General features: G+C 43.5%; 1 protein-coding gene across 1 annotated transcript in view; it reads left to right on the forward strand.

The window, feature by feature from the left end:
- The window catches only part of LOC306932194 (immunoglobulin-like and fibronectin type III domain-containing protein 1), a gene marked incomplete at its 5' end in the record, with an annotated part of 40,530 nt that extends 15,785 nt beyond the window's left edge, over window positions 1-24,745 (forward strand). The window contains 15 exons of the mRNA XM_079513891.1: window positions 2,263-2,349; window positions 3,230-3,354; window positions 4,067-4,211; window positions 4,913-5,233; window positions 16,179-16,309; window positions 16,632-16,797; window positions 17,129-17,308; window positions 17,493-17,621; window positions 18,949-19,257; window positions 20,277-20,362; window positions 21,327-21,519; window positions 22,100-22,396; window positions 22,577-22,704; window positions 24,161-24,359; window positions 24,614-24,745. Of these exons, the coding sequence (XP_079370017.1) occupies window positions 2,263-2,349; window positions 3,230-3,354; window positions 4,067-4,211; window positions 4,913-5,233; window positions 16,179-16,309; window positions 16,632-16,797; window positions 17,129-17,308; window positions 17,493-17,621; window positions 18,949-19,257; window positions 20,277-20,362; window positions 21,327-21,519; window positions 22,100-22,396; window positions 22,577-22,704; window positions 24,161-24,359; window positions 24,614-24,618 (2,501 nt within the window). The 3' untranslated portion in view covers window positions 24,619-24,745. The remainder of the gene's footprint in view (window positions 1-2,262; window positions 2,350-3,229; window positions 3,355-4,066; window positions 4,212-4,912; window positions 5,234-16,178; window positions 16,310-16,631; window positions 16,798-17,128; window positions 17,309-17,492; window positions 17,622-18,948; window positions 19,258-20,276; window positions 20,363-21,326; window positions 21,520-22,099; window positions 22,397-22,576; window positions 22,705-24,160; window positions 24,360-24,613) is intronic.
- Between the last annotated feature and the right edge of the window lie 323 nt (window positions 24,746-25,068).

Here is a 25,068-nt window from a genome sequence, read left to right on the forward strand (position 1 = left end):
CAGTAGGTACTAGGTCATTACCAAGTATTTTCCTGACAACTACCAGGTAATAACATGGTAACTGTATTCACTGTGTTTACATGGGTACTACCCATGAAACACATGGGTAGTAGCCTACCAGGAAATTACCAGTTGTACTAGGTAATTTCCTGACAACTACCATGTAATTACCTGATAGGTACCCAGTAAGGAAGGAGGAACTGTACTGTAAAAGGAAGCGTGCTCTATTTCCATGATATTACCATGTACCTACCTGGCAATTGTAGATTATAATCCTCCCCATTACCCATCAGGGTGTATTTTGAACTTTGAACTTTGAATTTTGAACTGGCAATAACTGTTAATTACCAGGTATTTACTGTGTAAATTAACAGGTAAAACCAAGCAAGTTACTGTGTAAGAAAGGTGTAATTGTACTGTGAAAGGAAGCGTGGTTTGTTACAGTGAAAGTACAGGGTAATATTATGGAAACAAACCACGCTTCCTTTCACAGTACAGTTCCACCTTTCTTACACGGTAACTTGCAAGGTTTTACCTGTTAATTTACACAGTAAATACCTGGTAATTAACAGTTATTGCCATGGGTAGTACCCATGTAAACGTATTTTTTGTATTTTGAACTTTGAACTTGAACTTTGAATTTTGAACTGGCAATAACTGTTAATTACCAAGTATTTACTGTGTAAATTAACAGGTAAAACCTTGCAAGTTACCGTGTAAGAAAGGTGGAACTGTACTGTGAAAGGAAGCGTGGTTTGTTTCCATAATATTACCCTGTACTTTCACTGTAACAAACCACGCTTCCTTTCACAGTACAATTACACCTTTCTTACACGGTAACTTGCTTGGTTTTACCTGTTAATTTTCACAGTAAATACCTGGTAATTAACAGTTATTGCCAGTTCAAAATTCAAAGTTCAAAGTTCAAAATACACCCTGATGGGTAATGGGGAGGATTATAATCTACAATTGCCAGGTAGGTACATGGTAATATCATGGAAATAGAGCACGCTTCCTTTTACAGTACAGTTCCTCCGTCCTTACTGGTTACCTATCAGGTAATTACATGGTAGTTGTCAGGAAATGACCTAGTAACAACTGGTCATTTCCTGGTAGGCTACTACCCACGTGTTTCATGGGTAGTACCCATGTAAACACAGTGAATACAGTTACCATGTTATTACCTGGTAGTTGTCAGGAAAATACTTGGTAATGACCTAGTACCTACTGGGTAACTTGCCTGGTAGCAGAGTAAATACCTGGTAGTTGTTGAAAATACTTGGTATACCTATAGTACCTACATACCTATAGTACCTGCAACCAGGGTATCGTGCCTGGTTGCAGAGTAAATACTTATAAATACTGGGTAGTTAGCTGGTAATTACATACTAAAAACGTATAAATACCTGGTAATTGTCAGGAACATACTTGGTAATTACCTGGCAACCAGTGTGTCATTTACCATGGTAAGTTCCATATAATTACCAGGAGATTATACAGTAAATAGTTATACATACTGGGTAATACTTGGTAATTACTCAGTAATTACTGAGTAATGTATCTGGAAGTTACCATGTAATTACCAGGTAATTAATGGGTAAATACTTATAACTACTACCTGGTTGTTACCAGGTAATACCAGGTACTTACCTATTATTACCAGGTAATTACCTGGTAGTTACCTGGTAATTACCGTACCGTAAAATGAAGGGTTACCGATGTGTCTACCATGTAGTAACTATTATAAACTAAAGTATGGTACGTTTATTCTATTGGCATTCATCCATCAGTTCATCCATTCAACATTCATCACTCGTCAGTAATATTCTAAACAGGTGATATTGAATTATTCATATTGTTTTAGTGTTTTAATATAAACCCAGGTGATAATGAAGCAGGTGTCTGTGGTGACAGAGATGTATTAAAATAATCAGGTGATAACGAAGCACTAGGTGACTGTGGTGACAGTGATGCAGACTACAATGAGGAAGACTATGGCGAGGAAGGACGCAGTGTGAAGCCAACGGACCAACACACACAACATGATCATGTGACTGGTGGTGAGAGCCGTTTAATGTAACCCTTGACCTCACACAAAGATACCCCCCCCCCCCCACACACACACACACACACACACACAGTATCTCAGAGGACCCCTGACCCCCTGTTGAAGACCCCTGCCATCTCCTATCTGTCCTGTGATGCCCTGATACGATGATGTAATGTTAATATACGTTTGACTTGATTATTTTTCATTTGAAGGTGAAAGCACAGGCGAGAACACAGATGTTGTCCTGATGCATTCTAGACGTAAAAGACCAGCGTGTCTTATACAGGACACAGAGATCGGTAAGAAAACTATACCTCATACAGTGGTGGGAAGTAACTAAGTACATTAATTCCAATTGCCAATCATTTTACTTGTACTCAACTACTTCTCGGATCCGATACAAGTTACTGTGTAGATTTGGATTTTTATTATTATAAAACATACATTAAACACTTCTTCAGCCTTTTAGCCATTTGAAAATAGCAGATCTACAAGCTCACAATGTTTCGCGGTGCGACACATTGTGAGCTTGCAGATCTGCTATTTAAAAGAAATATTTGTATACATTTGAAAACTTGAAGAGGGACATTCTGCATAATTACATTCTGCAACAAGTACATTTTGATGTCAATAGTTTTGTACTTTCACTCAAGTATTTCTATGTTGCAGTATTGATACCTTTACTTAAGTACTTTTTCCACCACTGAATTCATGCAGTATACAGAATAGTATGTATTATGTACGTATATATTATTATATATATATTAACCTGATATTAACCCCAACACTACTCCAAAACTGTGTTTCGACTGCGCCCCTCCCCCTCATACAACACAAATGTTGACTCCCATTGGAAATGCATTGGGGCGGCCATGACACTACACAACATTCATCCAACAAGCATACAGCAATGCAGTAAAGGTCTGAGTGAGGCCTAAGGCTAAAACAGGACAGCAATACTATGGTGTTTAAAGGGGAATGAATTCTACATTGAACTAAGTCATTAATATACTGTATAGTTTGTGTGGAAATATATATAAGTTCCCGGCCCCCTTCTCTTTAGCTGCAGAGTAAATCTGTCTGTCTGTCTGTCTGTCTGTCTGTCTGTCTGTCTGTCTGTCTGTCTGTCTGTCTGTCTGTCTGTCTGCCTGCCTGCCTGCCTGCTTGCCTGCCTACCAGGTACAGGAGTCCATTTCGTCAGAGGCTTGTGTGACGTCACCACCATTGTGGGTCAGAGAGCAGAGATGAGCTGCAAGCTGAGCGCTGACCACTGTGATGGTTGCTGGTTCAAAGACGGCAAGAAGGTAACGAACGTATGCCGCAAAACCTTTATCTAGGTTTTTTATTGCCTTCATCTTTTCATATGGGACTCCGGGGTAATAAGGCTTATATGCCTTTTACTCGAGGGACAATGCCCGGGACCCAAAACTAGTGTAAATAAAACAGCCGAGGGATACTAGGGGCATGCCATACTGTGTGGTGTAGGCTCAATATCACTGCTTCCAGACAGTGGAGTCACGAAGATGCCAAAAGCCGTGAGCGGCAGGTGTCTCTTCCGGGTTTTTAGACAGCTGGTGGATGGAAATTAAGCTCCACCCATGCGGCAATTTGCAGCGTCGGCAAGTTGCCACGTGGGTGGAGCTTCACCCTATGTCAGTTTGTCACCTCCTCCTTCACATTCAATATATCCTGTGATCTTTTGTAGCCAGATGTAATTTCCTGGGGTCTAGTAGGACTATAGTAAATAATAATAAAGAAATCACTGTAAAACTTTGTAAAAAAGAACATATTTAGCCTCTTGTTTGAATGCCCCACCCCCCTGTCAAAAATAGCTAAAATCGTTAAAAAGAAAGAAAGCAGCAAGTGGAAAATAAACAACACTTGTGTTTTACTTTCTCTAATAACAACCTGAAACATGAACCTTGGTTGAAAAAAACAAAAACAAAGTTGTCTTTAAACCAGTGTGCGGGTGCTCTTACCTTCTCCTTGGTCCATTATGTCACTTTGACTTTACAGATCAGTCCAGCAGAGGGCGACCTCATTATCAGCCAGGATGGTTGCAGTCACAGGCTGGTCATCGTCAGCTGTGAGGAGGAACATTCTGGAAAGTACCGCTTCGAGGCCGACGGACGCAAGACGGAGGCCACCGTCCAGGTCAAAGGTCAGAGGTCATCATCCATGCAGTAGACATAGGCTACTTAACGGGATTTTTACTACTTCCAGGCTCCATGTATCTCCATTAAAAGCAGGATATTCAAAGCCATGTATATCTAAAGCTTCGAGCGCTGTCCATGGTGAGCCGTCATGCATCCAATGATCGGATTTCATTCGTGACTTTGTCTCGCATCCCTCCGGACATGTAACCGTTTCTGACGAGAGGTAAGGGGTATTGCGCTAATGCTAACCATCACTGCTCACAACAACAGCGCCCTCCTCCCTGATAACCCGGAAATGCAACGGAGGCTCGTTACAATTGGAGTCTATGTCGCATATAGGTTTTTTTATATATAAAATGTATATATAAAAAAACCTTACTCATTGATTCACTCGTGTACTATACCACAATCAGCTTTAATTGAAAAAGGTCAAACATTGATAACGTGAAAACGTGATTCATTTTAATGTCCCATCCACTGGGCCAAGCAAAGCGGTCTGATCGGCTTCTCCTCTCATTGCGTGCACTGCATACTGTGCATAGTAGCCTGAAACTCATCCAGTGAGAAAGGTTCCGTGGTGCAAAAACTATGCGCAATTAAAATGCGTAATTTATGTTATTGTTTCTGTAATTAAATGAATTGAAATTAATCAGTTAAAGTCCCAGCCCTAATTTAAATCTGCGTTTCCACCTCCCTGCCGCTGCAGACCCGCCCCGGGTCGACCCCGGCGACCTGGCCTCGTTCTCGGAGCCGCTGACGGTCCGGGCGGGTCACAACGCAGTCTTCAGGCTGCCCTTCCTGGTGGGCGGCGGCGGCGGAGGACCCGCGACGATTGGCTGGTTCCTGGAGGGGGATGAGCTCCACGACCAGGACGCCGGCAGTGGAGGAGGCGTGAAGATCGAGAGGTTCTCGTCTCACAGCAGACTGCTGCTCAGCAAGGTGACCCGCAGGACCTCTGGGACCGTCACCCTGAGGCTGAGGAACCAGCACGGGACCACCGAGGCCTCCACACGGCTCATTGTACTGGGTGAGTGAGACAGGTAACCACCGAGTCTACCACACGGCTCATCGTACTGGGTGAGTGAGACAGGTAACCACCGAGTCTACCACACGGCTCATTGTACTGGGTGAGTGAGACAGGTAACCACCGAGGCCTCCACAAGGCTCATTGTACTGGGTGAGTGAGACAGGTAACCACAGAGGCCTCCACAAGGCTCATTGTACTGGGTGAGTGAGACAGGTAACCACCGAGGCCTCCACAAGGCTCATTGTACTGGGTGAGTGAGACAGGTAACCACAGAGGCCTCCACAAGGCTCATTGTACTGGGTGAGTGAGACAGGTAACCACCGAGGCCTCCACAAGGCTCATTGTACTGGGTGAGTGAGACAGGTAACCACCGAGGCCTCCACAAGGCTCATTGTACTGGGTGAGTGAGACAGGTAACCACGAGGCCTCCACAAGGCTCATTGTACTGGGTGAGTGAGACAGGTAACCACCGAGGCTACCACACTGCTCATTGTACTATGGGTGAGTGAGACAGGTAACCACCGAGTCTACCACACTGCTCATTGTACTATGGGTGAGTGAGACAGGTAACCACCGAGGCCTCCACACTGCTCATTGTACTGGGTGAGTGAGACAGGTAACCACCGAGGCCTCCACAAGGCTCATTGTACTGGGTGAGTGAGACAGGTAACCACGAGGCCTCCACAAGGCTCATTGTACTGGGTGAGTGAGACAGGTAACCACCGAGTCTACCACACGGCTCATTGTACTGGGTGAGTGAGACAGGTAACCACAGATGCCTCCACAAGGCTCATTGTACTGGGTGAGTGAGACAGGTAACCACCGAGGCCTCCACACGGCTCATTGTACTGGGTGAGTGAGACAGGTAACCTCATTGTACTGGGTGAGTTACAGTTACAGCTCATTGTACTGGGTGAGTGAGACAGGTAACCTCATTGTACTGCGTGAGTTACAGTTACAGCTCATTGTACTGGGTGAGTGAGACAGGTAACCTCATTGTACTGGGTGAGTGAGACAGGTAACAGTTCATTGTACTGGGTGAGTGAGACAGGTAACAGTTCATTGTACTGGGTGACTCGTGAGTGACAGTTTTAATATACGATTTTAGTCGACTAAATATACAAAATCTACTCGACTACTACTTGGTGTGTTATTTTTTAACCTTTATCAAATCTCCAAAGGTAGCAGATCTACAAGCTCACAGCGCTATCTTTGCCAAATATTTCCCCCAGAATAGGGATGCTGGGGTTCAAGTGGTATCAAGGTATTTTCAATCTATCCAATAATGGAGTCGGAGATATTCTCTCAAGAGAGACATAACTGTATATTAGTTGGAAAGATTGACATATTTACGTAATATGCCATAAATGCAAGGTTTATAAAGTTTCAGGGGTGTGTGTTTGGTTCTTTGCATGTGGTATAAAAATACACACAGAAAGTTAGGAAAGTGTTCCATCTAGTGGTTAGCGGAAGTACTACACATTTCAACAGAACGTTAGTAAGCCCCATTCAATAATGTTCTAAAACAGCCAGTCTACAGAGCTTTTAGACGTTTGTGAAAACTGTTTTTATTAATAGACACACCACATTGAAAAACTCACTCACTGCATATAATTTCAAACTAAAAGCAAACACCTAAAATATTGATCAGTGATCGCCAAAGTAATGGCTAAGAAAATCTAAACAGACAGGGTTAAACTACACCATGGGGGACATGTGGACATACAGAGGACATATGGACATATGTGTTGTTGTCGTACATCCATAACAGTTGAGGAGGTCTGAGGCATAGGCCTATATGTTGTTTAATGGCTGGAGTCCCCATGATAGTGCAGCAGATTAAGTCAATATATCATAAGAATCGTTCACTTGATCATACAAGCACCAAATTTGGCACACAAGTGCTTCAGAACCTACTCTCTCAGAAAAGTACGTTGTCCACTTGAAAAAACAAAATGGCCGCCATTTTTCAAGATGGCTGCCTTTCAAAATGGTTTTAAACAGTGTTTGAACTATAGTTTGATTGAATAATGTTATTGTGATGGCCTATACATCGAAATGTATGTTTCTGAGTATGAGAAATCCAATTCTGCATTTAGCAAATCAAAATTATTGAATATTATGATGATACAATGGGAATTAAACGAAAAGCTGGGGCAGATTAAGTCAATATTCCATAATAATCTTTCACTTGGTGGTACAAGCACCAAATTTGGCACACATGATGTCCAGGATGTACTTTCTATGAAAAGCACCATATCCAGCTGAAAATCCAAGATGGCTGCCAGTATTCAAGATGGGCGGCTCGTCAAATGCAAGAAAACAAAACAACAAAAAGGTTTTCGAAGTAGAATTTAAATGTGTTAATGATCCAAACATCAAAATGAAAGTATTCTGACTGTAAGAACTTAATGGTGTTGGAATTGAATTCCAATATGGCCGCCAGTTTGCAAGATGCAGCTATTACGTTACTCAAAATTAGCGTTTTCGGAAGCTGTATGATCATAGATATTGTTGAAGGGCAACATCATTCGTTGATCATGCATTGAAATGCTGTGATCAAGCTCTATTGGTTTGTAATTTTGTATATAAGAGTGATGTCAAAGCACAACCAGGACACACTGGTGACATCACTGCTGTGAGACTCCGCATGGGGTTCAGTGTCGGCTTGTAGCGTAGCTGTAGTTGTGGTTTACTAACTGTTGTAGTGTACTAACTGTAGTTTGTTGTATAGGCTACTTTAGTGTCCTAAATGCTAATTAGCCCCTGTATATATCTCCACTAGAAGTTTAGTTAGTTGTAGTATTGTAGTTAGATAGCCGCACCTGAATTGACAAGATGTGCCAGCGTGGGAGAGCTGAGACAAGGGTAACGGGGCTTCAGTTACCTGGATGGTGTACAGATGGCACAGGACTTAAATGGCACTGGATGAACGGTCGTGCTAGGTGTAGGGCACCAGATGCTTGAACCTAGATCAAGGTTCAAGGTTGGACTTTATTGTTACATCTTATGTACAGGTACATAAGAGTAAAACTTATTTTTGTTTGGCTTCCTTACAGACAATGCAGCGGCATAGATAGCATAGGCTAATATTCAAACAACAAAAAACCCAGCAAGCACAGCAAAACAAAGGGATAGAATAAAGAGTGCTAGAAAAATAGTAGTGTACATGTGCATGTTTCCCTGTAGTAGCAAAGTTAGTTAAACTCTCGCCCTGGTTCTTATCAGTTCGTTCATGTTCATGATTATTTGGGGAAAGAAGCATATTTGCAGTCTATTTCCAGTGGCTTCGAGACTGCGAAAACGTTTTCCATGTGGCAGCATCTCAAACAGTCTTGTTGGGATGGCTTGGGTCCCTCATAATTCCACGACGAGCTTTGCTGACACAATGATCGTCATACAGGGCTTCGATGGGGGGGAGATCGTGTCCTTCACCAGGATCATTCTGAATTTCAGCTGCTCTCTTAGTGGAACGCTGGAGTTTCAGTTGCTAAACATTTGCCCGACAATTTTGGTGATACTTTGTACTGTTTTGCCTCAATGTATCCTCACTGCCACCTCCATCATCCAATCTGGATGAGTCTAACATGATGGGCAACAGGTGTATTGCCTGAAATACGGTGAGACTTCAACTCCTCTTTCGTATCTGTTTGACACTTTTAGTAGCGGAACATCTTGTGTTATACGGTTAAAGGCCGAGGGCTATATCCTTTTACCACCCAACCGTACAAAACATCAAAGCACATTGAAATATGGGATGCATCTAGGTTCAAGCATCTGGTGCCCTACACCTAGCCCGACCATTCATCCAGTGCAAGTCCTGTGCGATCTGTACATCATCCAGGTAACTGAATCCCTGTTACCCTTGTCTCAGCTCTCCCACGCTGACACATCCTGTCAATTCAGGTGCGGCTATCAACTACAATGCTACAACTAACTAAACTTCTATTTGAGATATACAGTATACAGGGGCTTATTAGATAGCATTTAGGACACTAAAGTATACTACAAACTACAGTGAGTACACGACTACAACAGTTTGTAAACCACACCTACAGCTATGTTACAAGCCGACACTGAACCCCATGCTGAGTCTAACAGCAGTGATGTCACCAGTGTGTCCTGGTTGTGCTTTGACATCATCTTATATACAAAATTACAAACCAATAGAGCTTGATCACAGCATTTCAATGAATGGTGATGTTGCCCTTCAACAATATCTGTGATCAGACAGCTTCCGAAAACGCAAATTTTGAGTTGCGTAATAGCCCCCATCTTGAAAACTGGTGGCCATATTGGAATTAAATTGACACCATTCAGTTATTCCAGTCAGAATACATTAATTTGTTTGGATCAATGTGTGGATCACACATTTCTGTTCACTAAAGTTCTACTTATTCATTTGACGAGGTGGCCATCTTGAAAACTGGCGTCCATCTTGGATTTTCAGCTGGAAAACGTACTTCCTGGACATCAATTGTGCCAAATCTGGTGCTTGTACCACCACATGAAGGATTATTATGGAATATGGACTTAATCTGCCCCACTTCATCGTTTAATTCCCATTGTATCATCATAATATTAAATAATTTTGATGTTCTAAATGCAGAATTGGATTTCTCATACTCAGAAACATATATTATGATGAGGTAACCACAGAGGCCTCCACAAGGCTCATTGTACTGGGTGAGTGAGACAGGTAACCACCGAGGCCTCCACAAGGCTCATTGTACTGGGTGAGTGAGACAGGTAACCACGAGGCCTCCACAAGGCTCATTGTACTGGGTGAGTGAGACAGGTAACCACCGAGGCTACCACACTGCTCATTGTACTATGGGTGAGTGAGACAGGTAACCACCGAGTCTACCACACTGCTCATTGTACTATGGGTGAGTGAGACAGGTAACCACCGAGGCCTCCACACTGCTCATTGTACTGGGTGAGTGAGACAGGTAACCACCGAGGCCTCCACAAGGCTCATTGTACTGGGTGAGTGAGACAGGTAACCACGAGGCCTCCACAAGGCTCATTGTACTGGGTGAGTGAGACAGGTAACCACCGAGTCTACCACACGGCTCATTGTACTGGGTGAGTGAGACAGGTAACCACAGATGCCTCCACAAGGCTCATTGTACTGGGTGAGTGAGACAGGTAACCACCGAGGCCTCCACACGGCTCATTGTACTGGGTGAGTGAGACAGGTAACCTCATTGTACTGGGTGAGTTACAGTTACAGCTCATTGTACTGGGTGAGTGAGACAGGTAACCTCATTGTACTGCGTGAGTTACAGTTACAGCTCATTGTACTGGGTGAGTGAGACAGGTAACCTCATTGTACTGGGTGAGTGAGACAGGTAACAGTTCATTGTACTGGGTGAGTGAGACAGGTAACAGTTCATTGTACTGGGTGACTCGTGAGTGACAGTTTTAATATACGATTTTAGTCGACTAAATATACAAAATCTACTCGACTACTACTTGGTGTGTTATTTTTTAACCTTTATCAAATCTCCAAAGGTAGCAGATCTACAAGCTCACAGCGCTATCTTTGCCAAATATTTCCCCCAGAATAGGGATGCTGGGGTTCAAGTGGTATCAAGGTATTTTCAATCTATCCAATAATGGAGTCGGAGATATTCTCTCAAGAGAGACATAACTGTATATTAGTTGGAAAGATTGACATATTTACGTAATATGCCATAAATGCAAGGTTTATAAAGTTTCAGGGGTGTGTGTTTGGTTCTTTGCATGTGGTATAAAAATACACACAGAAAGTTAGGAAAGTGTTCCATCTAGTGGTTAGCGGAAGTACTACACATTTCAACAGAACGTTAGTAAGCCCCATTCAATAATGTTCTAAAACAGCCAGTCTACAGAGCTTTTAGACGTTTGTGAAAACTGTTTTTATTAATAGACACACCACATTGAAAAACTCACTCACTGCATATAATTTCAAACTAAAAGCAAACACCTAAAATATTGATCAGTGATCGCCAAAGTAATGGCTAAGAAAATCTAAACAGACAGGGTTAAACTACACCATGGGGGACATGTGGACATACAGAGGACATATGGACATATGTGTTGTTGTCGTACATCCATAACAGTTGAGGAGGTCTGAGGCATAGGCCTATATGTTGTTTAATGGCTGGAGTCCCCATGATAGTGCAGCAGATTAAGTCAATATATCATAAGAATCGTTCACTTGATCATACAAGCACCAAATTTGGCACACAAGTGCTTCAGAACCTACTCTCTCAGAAAAGTACGTTGTCCACTTGAAAAAACAAAATGGCCGCCATTTTTCAAGATGGCTGCCTTTCAAAATGGTTTTAAACAGTGTTTGAACTATAGTTTGATTGAATAATGTTATTGTGATGGCCTATACATCGAAATGTATGTTTCTGAGTATGAGAAATCCAATTCTGCATTTAGCAAATCAAAATTATTGAATATTATGATGATACAATGGGAATTAAACGAAAAGCTGGGGCAGATTAAGTCAATATTCCATAATAATCTTTCACTTGGTGGTACAAGCACCAAATTTGGCACACATGATGTCCAGGATGTACTTTCTATGAAAAGCACCATATCCAGCTGAAAATCCAAGATGGCTGCCAGTATTCAAGATGGGCGGCTCGTCAAATGCAAGAAAACAAAACAACAAAAAGGTTTTCGAAGTAGAATTTAAATGTGTTAATGATCCAAACATCAAAATGAAAGTATTCTGACTGTAAGAACTTAATGGTGTTGGAATTGAATTCCAATATGGCCGCCAGTTTGCAAGATGCAGCTATTACGTTACTCAAAATTAGCGTTTTCGGAAGCTGTATGATCATAGATATTGTTGAAGGGCAACATCATTCGTTGATCATGCATTGAAATGCTGTGATCAAGCTCTATTGGTTTGTAATTTTGTATATAAGAGTGATGTCAAAGCACAACCAGGACACACTGGTGACATCACTGCTGTGAGACTCCGCATGGGGTTCAGTGTCGGCTTGTAGCGTAGCTGTAGTTGTGGTTTACTAACTGTTGTAGTGTACTAACTGTAGTTTGTTGTATAGGCTACTTTAGTGTCCTAAATGCTAATTAGCCCCTGTATATATCTCCACTAGAAGTTTAGTTAGTTGTAGTATTGTAGTTAGATAGCCGCACCTGAATTGACAAGATGTGCCAGCGTGGGAGAGCTGAGACAAGGGTAACGGGGCTTCAGTTACCTGGATGGTGTACAGATGGCACAGGACTTAAATGGCACTGGATGAACGGTCGTGCTAGGTGTAGGGCACCAGATGCTTGAACCTAGATCAAGGTTCAAGGTTGGACTTTATTGTTACATCTTATGTACAGGTACATAAGAGTAAAACTTATTTTTGTTTGGCTTCCTTACAGACAATGCAGCGGCATAGATAGCATAGGCTAATATTCAAACAACAAAAAACCCAGCAAGCACAGCAAAACAAAGGGATAGAATAAAGAGTGCTAGAAAAATAGTAGTGTACATGTGCATGTTTCCCTGTAGTAGCAAAGTTAGTTAAACTCTCGCCCTGGTTCTTATCAGTTCGTTCATGTTCATGATTATTTGGGGAAAGAAGCATATTTGCAGTCTATTTCCAGTGGCTTCGAGACTGCGAAAACGTTTTCCATGTGGCAGCATCTCAAACAGTCTTGTTGGGATGGCTTGGGTCCCTCATAATTCCACGACGAGCTTTGCTGACACAATGATCGTCATACAGGGCTTCGATGGGGGGGAGATCGTGTCCTTCACCAGGATCATTCTGAATTTCAGCTGCTCTCTTAGTGGAACGCTGGAGTTTCAGTTGCTAAACATTTGCCCGACAATTTTGGTGATACTTTGTACTGTTTTGCCTCAATGTATCCTCACTGCCACCTCCATCATCCAATCTGGATGAGTCTAACATGATGGGCAACAGGTGTATTGCCTGAAATACGGTGAGACTTCAACTCCTCTTTCGTATCTGTTTGACACTTTTAGTAGCGGAACATCTTGTGTTATACGGTTAAAGGCCGAGGGCTATATCCTTTTACCACCCAACCGTACAAAACATCAAAGCACATTGAAATATGGGATGCATCTAGGTTCAAGCATCTGGTGCCCTACACCTAGCCCGACCATTCATCCAGTGCAAGTCCTGTGCGATCTGTACATCATCCAGGTAACTGAATCCCTGTTACCCTTGTCTCAGCTCTCCCACGCTGACACATCCTGTCAATTCAGGTGCGGCTATCAACTACAATGCTACAACTAACTAAACTTCTATTTGAGATATACAGTATACAGGGGCTTATTAGATAGCATTTAGGACACTAAAGTATACTACAAACTACAGTGAGTACACGACTACAACAGTTTGTAAACCACACCTACAGCTATGTTACAAGCCGACACTGAACCCCATGCTGAGTCTAACAGCAGTGATGTCACCAGTGTGTCCTGGTTGTGCTTTGACATCATCTTATATACAAAATTACAAACCAATAGAGCTTGATCACAGCATTTCAATGAATGGTGATGTTGCCCTTCAACAATATCTGTGATCAGACAGCTTCCGAAAACGCAAATTTTGAGTTGCGTAATAGCCCCCATCTTGAAAACTGGTGGCCATATTGGAATTAAATTGACACCATTCAGTTATTCCAGTCAGAATACATTAATTTGTTTGGATCAATGTGTGGATCACACATTTCTGTTCACTAAAGTTCTACTTATTCATTTGACGAGGTGGCCATCTTGAAAACTGGCGTCCATCTTGGATTTTCAGCTGGAAAACGTACTTCCTGGACATCAATTGTGCCAAATCTGGTGCTTGTACCACCACATGAAGGATTATTATGGAATATGGACTTAATCTGCCCCACTTCATCGTTTAATTCCCATTGTATCATCATAATATTAAATAATTTTGATGTTCTAAATGCAGAATTGGATTTCTCATACTCAGAAACATATATTATGATGAGGTAACCACAGAGGCCTCCACAAGGCTCATTGTACTGGGTGAGTGAGACAGGTAACCACCGAGGCCTCCACAAGGCTCATTGTACTGGGTGAGTGAGACAGGTAACCACGAGGCCTCCACAAGGCTCATTGTACTGGGTGAGTGAGACAGGTAACCACCGAGGCTACCACACTGCTCATTGTACTATGGGTGAGTGAGACAGGTAACCACCGAGTCTACCACACTGCTCATTGTACTATGGGTGAGTGAGACAGGTAACCACCGAGGCCTCCACACTGCTCATTGTACTGGGTGAGTGAGACAGGTAACCACCGAGGCCTCCACAAGGCTCATTGTACTGGGTGAGTGAGACAGGTAACCACGAGGCCTCCACAAGGCTCATTGTACTGGGTGAGTGAGACAGGTAACCACCGAGTCTACCACACGGCTCATTGTACTGGGTGAGTGAGACAGGTAACCACAGATGCCTCCACAAGGCTCATTGTACTGGGTGAGTGAGACAGGTAACCACCGAGGCCTCCACACGGCTCATTGTACTGGGTGAGTGAGACAGGTAACCTCATTGTACTGGGTGAGTTACAGTTACAGCTCATTGTACTGGGTGAGTGAGACAGGTAACCTCATTGTACTGGGTGAGTTACAGTTACAGCTCATTGTACTGGGTGAGTGAGACAGGTAACCTCATTGTACTGGGTGAGTGAGACAGGTAACAGTTCATTGTACTGGGTGAGTGAGACAGGTAACAGTTCATTGTACTGGGTGACTCGTGAGTGACAGTTTTAATATACGATTTTAGTCGACTAAATATACAAAATCTACTCGACTACTACTTGGTGTGTTATTTTTTAACCTTTATCAAATCTCCAAAGGTAGCAGATCTACAAGCTCACAGCGCTATCTTTGCCAAATATTTCCCCCAGAATAGGGATGCTGGGGTTCAAGTGGTATCAAGGTATTTTCAATCTATCCAATAATGGAGTCGGAGATATTCTCTCAAGAGAGACATAACTGTATATTAGTTGGAAAGATTGACATATTTACGTAATATGCCATAAATGCAAGGTTTATAAAGTTTCAGGGGTGTGTGTTTGGTTCTTTGCACGTGGTATAAAAATACACACAGAAAGTTAGGAAAGTGTTCCATCTAGTGGTTAGCGGAAGTACTACACATTTCAACAGAACGTTAGTAAGCCCCATTCAATAATGTTCCAAAACAGCCAGTCTACAGAGCTTTTAGACGTTTGTGAAAACTGTTTTTATTAATAGACACACCACATTGAAAAACTCACTCACTGCATATAATTTCAAACTAAAAGCAAACACCTAAAATATTGATCAGTGATCGCCAAAGTAATGGCTAAGAAAATCTAAACAGACAGGGTTAAACTACACCATGGGGGACATGTGGACATACAGAGGACATATGGACATATGTGTTGTTGTCGTACATCCATAACAGTTGAGGAGGTCTGAGGCATAGGCCTATATGTTGTTTAATGGCTGGAGTCCCCATGATGGTGACTGATCCAGTACAGTTTCCAGACAGAATTAAAGTCAAACAGATGACTTTCCTTTACTGTTACTGCCATCTCGCTGTTTTCTTTCCTCCTTGATGGGACCAATTTTCACTCGCAGCCTTCAGCAACGAAGCACCGTCTCTCTGTAAAGTTCAGTTTGTTTTTTCTAATCCTTGGTAACTGCCCGTGTTTCGATAAATCCCTGTAGTATTGCAGCGTAGACCAGCACAAAGTAGTTGAGCTGGCTTTGGATGAGTTTCAAACGCAATGTGTCCTCCTTTGGAGTATGGAGGGAGCTCGGAAGGGTGTGACTGTCCTCCATGAGTGCCATCTCCTTGAGGAGACATGTGGACATGACAGGGGACATGTGGACAGACAGAGGACATACAGGCAGGGGTCATTGGACATACAAAAACATTAAAGCCACTGTCCTTCATCTTTCAGATAAGCCCACCTCCCCCCTGGGTCCAGCAGAGGTGCTAGAGAGCTCCGGTTCTTGCGTCCACTTCAAGTGGAGACCCCCCAAAGACGACGGAGGGTCAGAGATCATCAGCTACACCCTGGAGAGACAACAGGTGTGCGCAGGCCGAATGAAAACAATGTTGCGGATTGGCCGTTTCTTTGTTGGTTTTATTCCGTCGGCGGTACGTAGCGGAGCGATGTGCTCGGTCCGGCACCTCAAAAAGAGAAAGACTTTATTCCTTCTTTACTGGTTTCAGGCTTGTAGTGTAATGTATACTGTTGAATATTATAGGGATCATTGTTGACTCCTAAATGCTAACAGTTGCTACCCTGTCTGTCTGTCTGTCTGTCTGTCTGTCTGTCTGTCTGTCTGTCTGTCTGTCTGTCTGTCTGTCTGTCTGTCTGTCTGTCTGTCTGTCTGTTCAATGAACCAAGGTGGGCCGTAACACCTGGAAGAAGCTGGGAGAGACTCCAGGTGTTCCTTGTTACAGAGATACAGATGTGGAGCTGGGGAGGAGATACTGCTACCGCATCAGAGCGGTGACCTCTGAGGGCTTCAGTAACCTTTTGGAGACCGAAGACCTGCAGGCTGGGACGCTAGGTTAGTGGATGCTAGGTTAGTGGATGCTAGGTTAGTGGATGCTAGGTTAATGGAGGCTAGATTAATGGATGCTAGGTTAGTGGATGCTAGGTTAATGGATGCTAGGTTATTGGATGCTAGGTTAGTGGATGCTAGGTTAATGGAGGCTAGATTAATGGATGCTATAGCATCCATTACTAACCTATAGGTTAGTGCTTTAGTTAATGAATCCACAGAATGGGACCGTGGCATCCCGTTTTTGAAAACCCAAAACGGGTCACAATATATATTTTTTGTAACCGTTAGTTTTTTTGTATGAATGTATGAATGTTTTCACCGTCATTTCCTGTAGCGTTTCCTGGTGCTCCAGCCCCGCCCACGGTGGTGAGCTCCTTTAAGGACGTCATCAACCTGTGCTGGGCTCCCCCTGCTTACAGTGGAGGGTCTCGCATCCTGGGATACATCCTGGAGAAACGCAAGAACAACAGCAACCTGTGGACTATCATCAACCCTGATAATGAATTAATTAAAGGTTTTACATATTATTATATTTAATATACACATATTAACATGTGGAGTTTCATCAACTCTGATAATGAGGCTTTATTTAAAAATAACATGGTAACATATTACATACTTTAACATGTATCTATGTATCATATGTAACAACATTATATATGCATCTACTGTATGTATCATATTATGTATCATTCTAGAGAAGAAATGCTCTGTGACGGACGTCGTAGAAGGAATGGAGTATGAGTTCAGAGTTGCTGCTATCAACCTGTCAGGACCTGGTGAATCCAGCAACCCTTCAGAGTTTGTTTATGCCAGAGATCCTAAAAGTAAGTAATTAATCCGGTTCACTAATTAACATATGTGAAGGTGACAGACATGCCCCTTACATTAGGTAAAGAGAAGTCCTGCGTGCTTCAGCCAACAGACGGTAGAAGGGCTCGTTGGTGCTCAACAGGAACAACTTGAATCAGAAAATATATACCTGGGCACTTTCTCTTTTTTTTTATATATATATATTTTTGAGTGGTGCAAACCACTCCAACAACCAGCTTTGTCTGTATCTGTGTATGTGTGTACCTGTACGTGGGGCCACGTACAGATAAGCACGGTTGCTATGGTTAGTGTGTGACGTCACTGCACCACTCAGTTCACATGGGTGTGATTTTTTAAATAATACCCACATTTTTGACAATTTTGTCCCCCCCATACTATCTATTTTTTGAGTGGTGTAAACCACTCCTACGACTGGCTTTGTTAGTTTACGTGTCTGTCTGTCTGTCTGTCTGTCTGTCTGTCTGTCTGTCTGTCTGTTCGTACCAAAAAATTAGCACGGGTGTGATTTCATTACGTCAGACATTACGTCAGACCACAGCTGATCAGGCTATATAAGACCTTACACAACTCAGTTCACACTTTTTTGTGTGATATTTTATGTTGAAATATAAAGAAAGAGTAAGTAGCCTACCTCAAGTTGTATTGCTGTACTTTAATATAATAGGGTAAAACAAAAGTCATGGTGTGACAAAAGTTGGGTTTAGTGTTCTAGGGTTAATTTGACCCTCTTGACCACCCCACACCTGCAGAGCCTCCAGGGTTAATTTGAGCCTCTTCCACACCTGCAGAGCCTCCGGGATTAATTTGAGCCTCTTCCACACATGCAGTAACCTGACTCCGCCAGATGGGGCAGCAGAGAGTACACTGGGTTCCCCTCTCCTGCTCTCATCTGGGAACTCTCAGGCAGACTTGATGCTCCGGCCACAAAATGGCCTGGCCAATCAGCGGCAGCTAGAGTCGGGATCAAGGCATACACAGTGCTGCCTTGATCCCGCCTCTAGCTGCCCCATCTGGCGGAGTCAGGTTACACCTGCAGAGCCTCCAGGGTTAATTTGAGCCTCTTCCTCACCTGCAGAGCCTCCATGGTTAATTTGAGCCTCTTCCTCACCTGCAGAGCCTCCAGGGTTAATTTGAGCCTCTTCCACACCTGCAGAGCCTCCAGGGTTAATTTGAACCTCTTCCACACCTGCAGAGCCTCCAGGTTTAATTTGAGCCCCTTCCACACCTGCAGAGCCTCCGGGATTAATTTGACCCTCTTGACCACCCCACATCTGCAGAGCCCCAGGGTTAATTTGAGCCTCTTCCACCCCACACCTGCAGAGCCTCCGGGGAAGGTGATGGCCGTGAAGGTGACGGAGACGTCCTACAGCCACTTCTCTCTGTCCTGGACCAAGCCGGAGGTCAAGGAGGGCGTGCAGGACGAGGCCAAGGGCTACTTCGTGGAGGTCCGACAGACCGAGGTGTCAGAGTGGTCGCGCTGCAATGTGACGTCGGTCCTGCTGACCTCCTACTCTCTGAAGGGTCTGAAGCCCATGGACTTGTACTGGGTGCGGGTCATCGCCACCAACCACGGAGGAGACGGCCCGCCGCAGGACCTGGACAAGTACATCCTCGTCATGCCCTTGCCCAGTACGTAGAATCAATCTTATCTTACAGTCAATACATGCACCATGTCTCTGTCTATACATGTGTATGTACAGCTTTAATCTGCATAACTTGAGAACCGTTTGCCCAACCAACTTCAAATGTGCCACACGCGTTCCACACCACCACAGGGAGTGCAGTCCCCGGCCTTGAGTCGGTGGGATACACCGTTGTCCAGAACCGCCACAAAAGGCTCTGGTCAGGCTCTTCCAGTGGACCTAATGAGCCTAAGTCCCCTCACCTGTAGAATTCCCAGCCTCTGCCTCAGCCAATTGATTGCCATGGCAATCCCACACTTGCCATTTGATTACTTAACCAGTCCACTTTCATCAGTTTGCACTCTTCAGACACAGACAGACACTGGCACTGACAATGGGTATTGCATACTATATAGGTTCCCAACTTGCATCGTTCCCAAGTAGGCTATTGGCCGACTGGCACAGGTCTAGTTACAATAAATGCACAGAATCACATGTACTGCACGTACGTACAGTATGTACGTCTGTAATCCACACAACTTTAGAACCGTTCTTCCCACGCACCGACTTCAAATCTGACATGCGCGTCGCAGATGACCCGATGGTGTGCAGTGCCATGACAATGGATATAACGGGTATTGTATAACAGGGTGGGGCCTGCATTCCCGATTTTCATTGTTCCAAACTTCGTTCCCAGGTAGGCCAGTGTCCGATGGGCACAGGTCTAGTAACAACAATGATCGTAATAATAATGATAATATTAGTAGTAATCATAATCATAGCACAACATGTTTTCAGATGGGGGCCAGTGTAACACTATAGCCTCAGAGAACGCAGGCTTTAGTGTAACTGCAGTAGCACCACTAAATTTGTGCAATTTAGTATTTGGTGTGTGTGTGTGTGTGTGTGTGTGTGTGTGTGTGTGTGTGTGTGTTTGTGTGTGTGTGTGTGTGTGTGTGTGTGTGTGTGTGTGTGTGTGTGTGTGTGTGTGTGTATAATGTAATAATGTATATTATTTATTTTCAGTCAGACCGCGCTTCACAGACAACAAGATGAAAACCTTCATGGTCATCAGAGCAGGAAATTCTGTCAGGATCAACATCAACTTTGAGGTGAGATAACCCCATTATGAACAATATAACTAACAAACAAACAAACAATCTAATTAGTAGACTATTGACGCAGAGATTTGAGGACTCCAGACTTGGACCTGAGACTTGACTTGGAGCCTCAAAATCACTTATGAAAAACAAACAAAAAACATACTTGGACACTGCTTGGACTTCAACGCCAATGACTTGTGACTTGGCTTGAGCACACGTTTTGACTTACATCTAACAAGTTTAGGACTTGTTTGGGACTCGCAAGGAAAGGTTGTCAGACTTCACTCTGAGTCTGGAATCGAGCGCAAAGACTTGATACTTCGGACATGACATCTGACCTCTTCGTTTCGTTTCTCTGAACTTGCCCTGTAAAGTATTGAGATTGAGACCCCCCACCCCCCCCCCCCCCCCACACACACACATTTTCGTGTCTGATTTGCCAGGTCAGACTTGGCAAAAGACCTCCTTTCTCCGTGAGTTCATGAAAGGCGCTATATAAATTCAAGCTATTATTATTACCAGTAAAACGCCCTGAGGGCGAGAAGCACGCATCCGCCTGGGTGATGGCAGACTGTTGCGCAAGCGCTCACGCTTTGGCATGGTGGGTCAGATCAACATATGGAATGAATTCTGTACTGGCCATATATTGAGCGTGTTTTGAGTGTAAAGGGTTTGATGAGGTCTGGCCATATATGGAGCGTGTCTTGAGTGCACAGGATTTGATGAGGTTAGATCAACATATGGAATATCAGAACAGGTCATCTCCATATATGGAGATCTAAGGGTGTCAGCGGGGGCAGTGTCTTGAGTGTAGGCCTACAAGGTTTGATGAGGGCCCAGGTAGCGCCGGGCCCTCATCAAACCCTTGACTTGTAAGGTCATTTTACCTTATAAGTTGTAGTCCCGTATCCATTCGTCACTGGAAAAAAAAGTATATTGACATGAACATATTGTTTACGGTACATATGACCAGGCGTCTCCGCGTCCTGACGTCCTGTGGCTGAAGGACAACGCCCCCGTCTCCAAGCGAGTGACCGTCAGCAACTCTGAAGGCTCGTCTCAGATGCTCATCCCGACGTCGGAGCGCTCCGACTCGGGGGTCTACACCGTCCTGGTGAAGAACATGGTGGGCCAGGAGACCGTGTCCATGGAGGTCCGGGTCACAGGTGCGCCCGCTCAGAATTATTATATTTAGGGATCGATGTCCAGATAATTTTTTTTTATTATTATTTTTTTCTTTCGATCTGATTCCGATCATTTGATTTTGAGTATTTTGCCATATCACAGTAGTACAATATCCAAAATGGCAACATCCAGTCTAATATCATGATATGGATATAATATTGATACTAGGGATCGGGATGTCCCGATCACCTTTTTTTGCTCCTGATCATGTGAAAATTACGTGATCGGCCCCGATTTCCGATCACGTGATCGGATCGGGACAACCCTAATTATATTCATATATTAAATAACCTTCTCTAACAGGTGGTCCTTGTCTTAATTATAGAGCATATGTGCAGGCATAAAGTGAGTGACAGTTTAACGGTCAGTTTAACGTTGTTTAATGCAATCAGACTTTTCTGTTTTTTTCCCCACTCAGTAGTCGTTCCCGCATAACTTTCAGGTGTTATTTTACTAATAAATCAGGTGTCATACTTCTATGTAGGCTATATTCTTCTTTCCTTTCCTGAAAACTACACATAAAACACATTTCACCCAATGATTGTGATTCTAACCTTCCAGATGACCCCAAACCCCCCGGTCCCATCGAGCTGGAGGAGAACGTGTCGGGCACGGTGACCGTCAGCTGGGATCCGTCTCCGGACGAGAAGCGAGACGACCGCCTCCACTACGTGGTGTCTAAGCTGGACTCGGCCAAGCGCACCTGGAGCACCGTGGCCGAGCGACTGTTCAACCACAAGCTGACCGTGTGCAACATCATGCCCGGCCGGGAATACCACTTCAGGGTGTACGCCCGAAACGACATGGGAACCTCCGTCCCATCCGAGTCTCCCACCTGGGGACGGGAGAAAACCAAAGGTACACACAGTGCACTTTTCACAGTCAGTTTGCACTCTTCAGATACAGGCAGACAGAGATGGGCACAAAAGGGACAGACAAGACGGTTAAAGCTGGTTCTATGAAAATGGGTATTGCATCCCAACTTGCGTCGTTCCCAAGTATCTTCAAATCTCTGCATGCTTGTTCTTTTCCTGGTAGAAAAATTTGTGGTGAACGTCCCGACGCAGAAGGACTGCGACCTGCGCTGCGCTCCGGCCTTCTTCGTTCCACTGAAACTCCACAGCGCCCCCCAGGGGTACGAGTGCTACATGAGCTGTGCCGTCAAGGTTAGCAACTACTTAATTAACGTTTTACATTGCGGTTATTGCACCGATATCACTGTGGTCACGGTAAACATATCAGTGTATTCTGTGATGTCCTAATGACATAATGACACAATGACCTAATGACGATATAATGACACTGTGATTGGTGAGTTTGTTTGTTCATGTTTTGCTATAAGCACAGGGTGTTTTTTTAACAAATTAACTGCTCCTGGCCGAACGTTCCGTCATAAGGAATCCAACCAGCAACTGCTTCAGGCGTAATGTTCCGTCTGATAAGCTTTATTATTGATATCATTTTATTATTATTTTGGCTTGGCCTTTCCTTCTTTATCGATCCTAGACCGGATTGCGCAACCGCACTGCTGTCCACCTCCCATTGTACAGGCTGACTAAAAAGCGGAATAACTCTAAATCTACGGAGCTCTCCATGGTTTGGATAAAATGTGCGATGTTCGGAGGTCTTTGCTGATTATCCGGTGGTTTCTAGAGCATGGATGGCTTCATTTTAGCTCGCTAGCATGCCTGAAGAAGGCCGAAAGGCCGAAACGTTGCTATGACTCTTTAAAATAAAGTTCTTGAACCAGCAAGTGGCGGTGTGCGGGTCTCTCCTCCTTCCTCATAACGTTTGCTGTACTGCCAGGACCTATATGCACCTGCTATAAAATTGAACCGGGTGTGCGGAAGTCATCCCTCGAATATGCTCGCTAGCATTGACACTATTTATTTAGCATTAAAGATGGACGCCCAGACAGGATGTCAGTCCAGTGTGTGCTACATTGACTTTTTTCCCCCTCACTGTATATGTTTCTTTCCCCTTTTGACCTCCCTTATGATGAATTCCTGTTCTGTTCTTTGTCTATATAGAAGTGTCTATTTGTACATCTTTAAATGTTTTGATGAATAGGCCTATCTCACAGCCCGCTTTCCACGCCCACTTCCGGTAAATAGTGGTGTCTTTAACATTAGCATTTACACGTTTTTTTCTCTGGAGAATCTAAGTACATTTTCTAATGTAAAAATGTGACAGACCAATATTATTATGAAGCAAACAAGATGGTAAATCAGCTCGAACAGATAGAACAAACCTTACCTTGAGAAAACAAAAGTTGTAGACTTCTTAAATTACCTCTGTTAACATGAAGCGTCTATGGAGTGACGTCACGCTATCACCACTAACCCCGAAAGGGGGCGTATTAAGGGGGGCGGGGAAATTCTGTGAGATAGGCTTATTGAACAAGGTGGACCCTCTTGTAAACAAGTGTAATGGTTAATTTGGTCGTCCACTCACAGTTAACAGTCTTTGTATTGAGTTTGTGCTTGAAATGTACTGTAAATATTTCAATCAATCAATCAATCAATCAATCAATCAATCAATCAATCAAAAAGAGCAACAATTCATGACACAGTCTGTCTGTCTGTCTGTCTGTCTGTCTGTCTGTCTGTCTGTCTGTCTCAGGGCGACCCCAAGCCTCGCATCACGTGGTTCCGGAACAACGTGAGCCTGAACACAGACACCAATTACTACATCTCCAACACCTGTGGGGTTTGTTCTCTGCTCATCCTGCGTGTGGGAGCCAAGGACATGGGAGAGTACAGCGTCAGTGCAGAGAACAACCTGGGGAGGGCACTGTGCTCCACTATCCTCAGTGTCAGAGGTAATAGCCAGAGGGACTTCACTTTTTGAGTGGTGCCAAATCGCTCCAATGACAATGTGTCTGTATGTTTGTAGTATGAACAGCTGCAAAAAAAGTGTTGTTGAGCAGACTGCACCTCTCATTTCACACAGGGGGGTGCAGATCAGCTATTTCCGCAAAAAAAAGTATTCTGTATAAGAGTGTTTAAATTAGTGTAAGAACTGAACAGAATAAAGCATTCATGCACATGTTCTTTGTTTCTCTTCCTCCCACAGAATGAAGAAACAGCCCAATTGGTGAAATAAAAAACATCCAGTGTTCAACAATAGTTATCATAATATTCAGGACGTCGGAAATTCAGTTTGAATTATTTGTGTTTTCAAAAATGCATGATGGTTGTAAATGTGCTTTAAAATATCACGCACTGGTTGTAGCAAAGGAACAAGATACATTATTGTTTTTGTTTTTTTTAATTAAATGTAACTCTATTCACTGACTACAAATAAAAGATTGCATTGCACAAGTCCATTTACTTGTAGGTCTATGAAATTAATTAATACATAAAGATGAATCATGTATAAGTTGGAAGTAAAGTTGCTACAGTGCCATGTTGCTTTTACATTATAACTCAATTAGGTATTTAGATATACAGTATGGACCCAAAATAGGTATATGGACCCAAATGTGTGAAATGTGTAAAAAAAAAAAAGGGAAAGGAACTGGTTGTACT

This window comes from Electrona antarctica (genome assembly GCF_951216825.1).
Source record: "Electrona antarctica genome assembly, chromosome: 2".
NCBI lineage: Eukaryota > Metazoa > Chordata > Actinopteri > Myctophiformes > Myctophidae > Electrona > Electrona antarctica.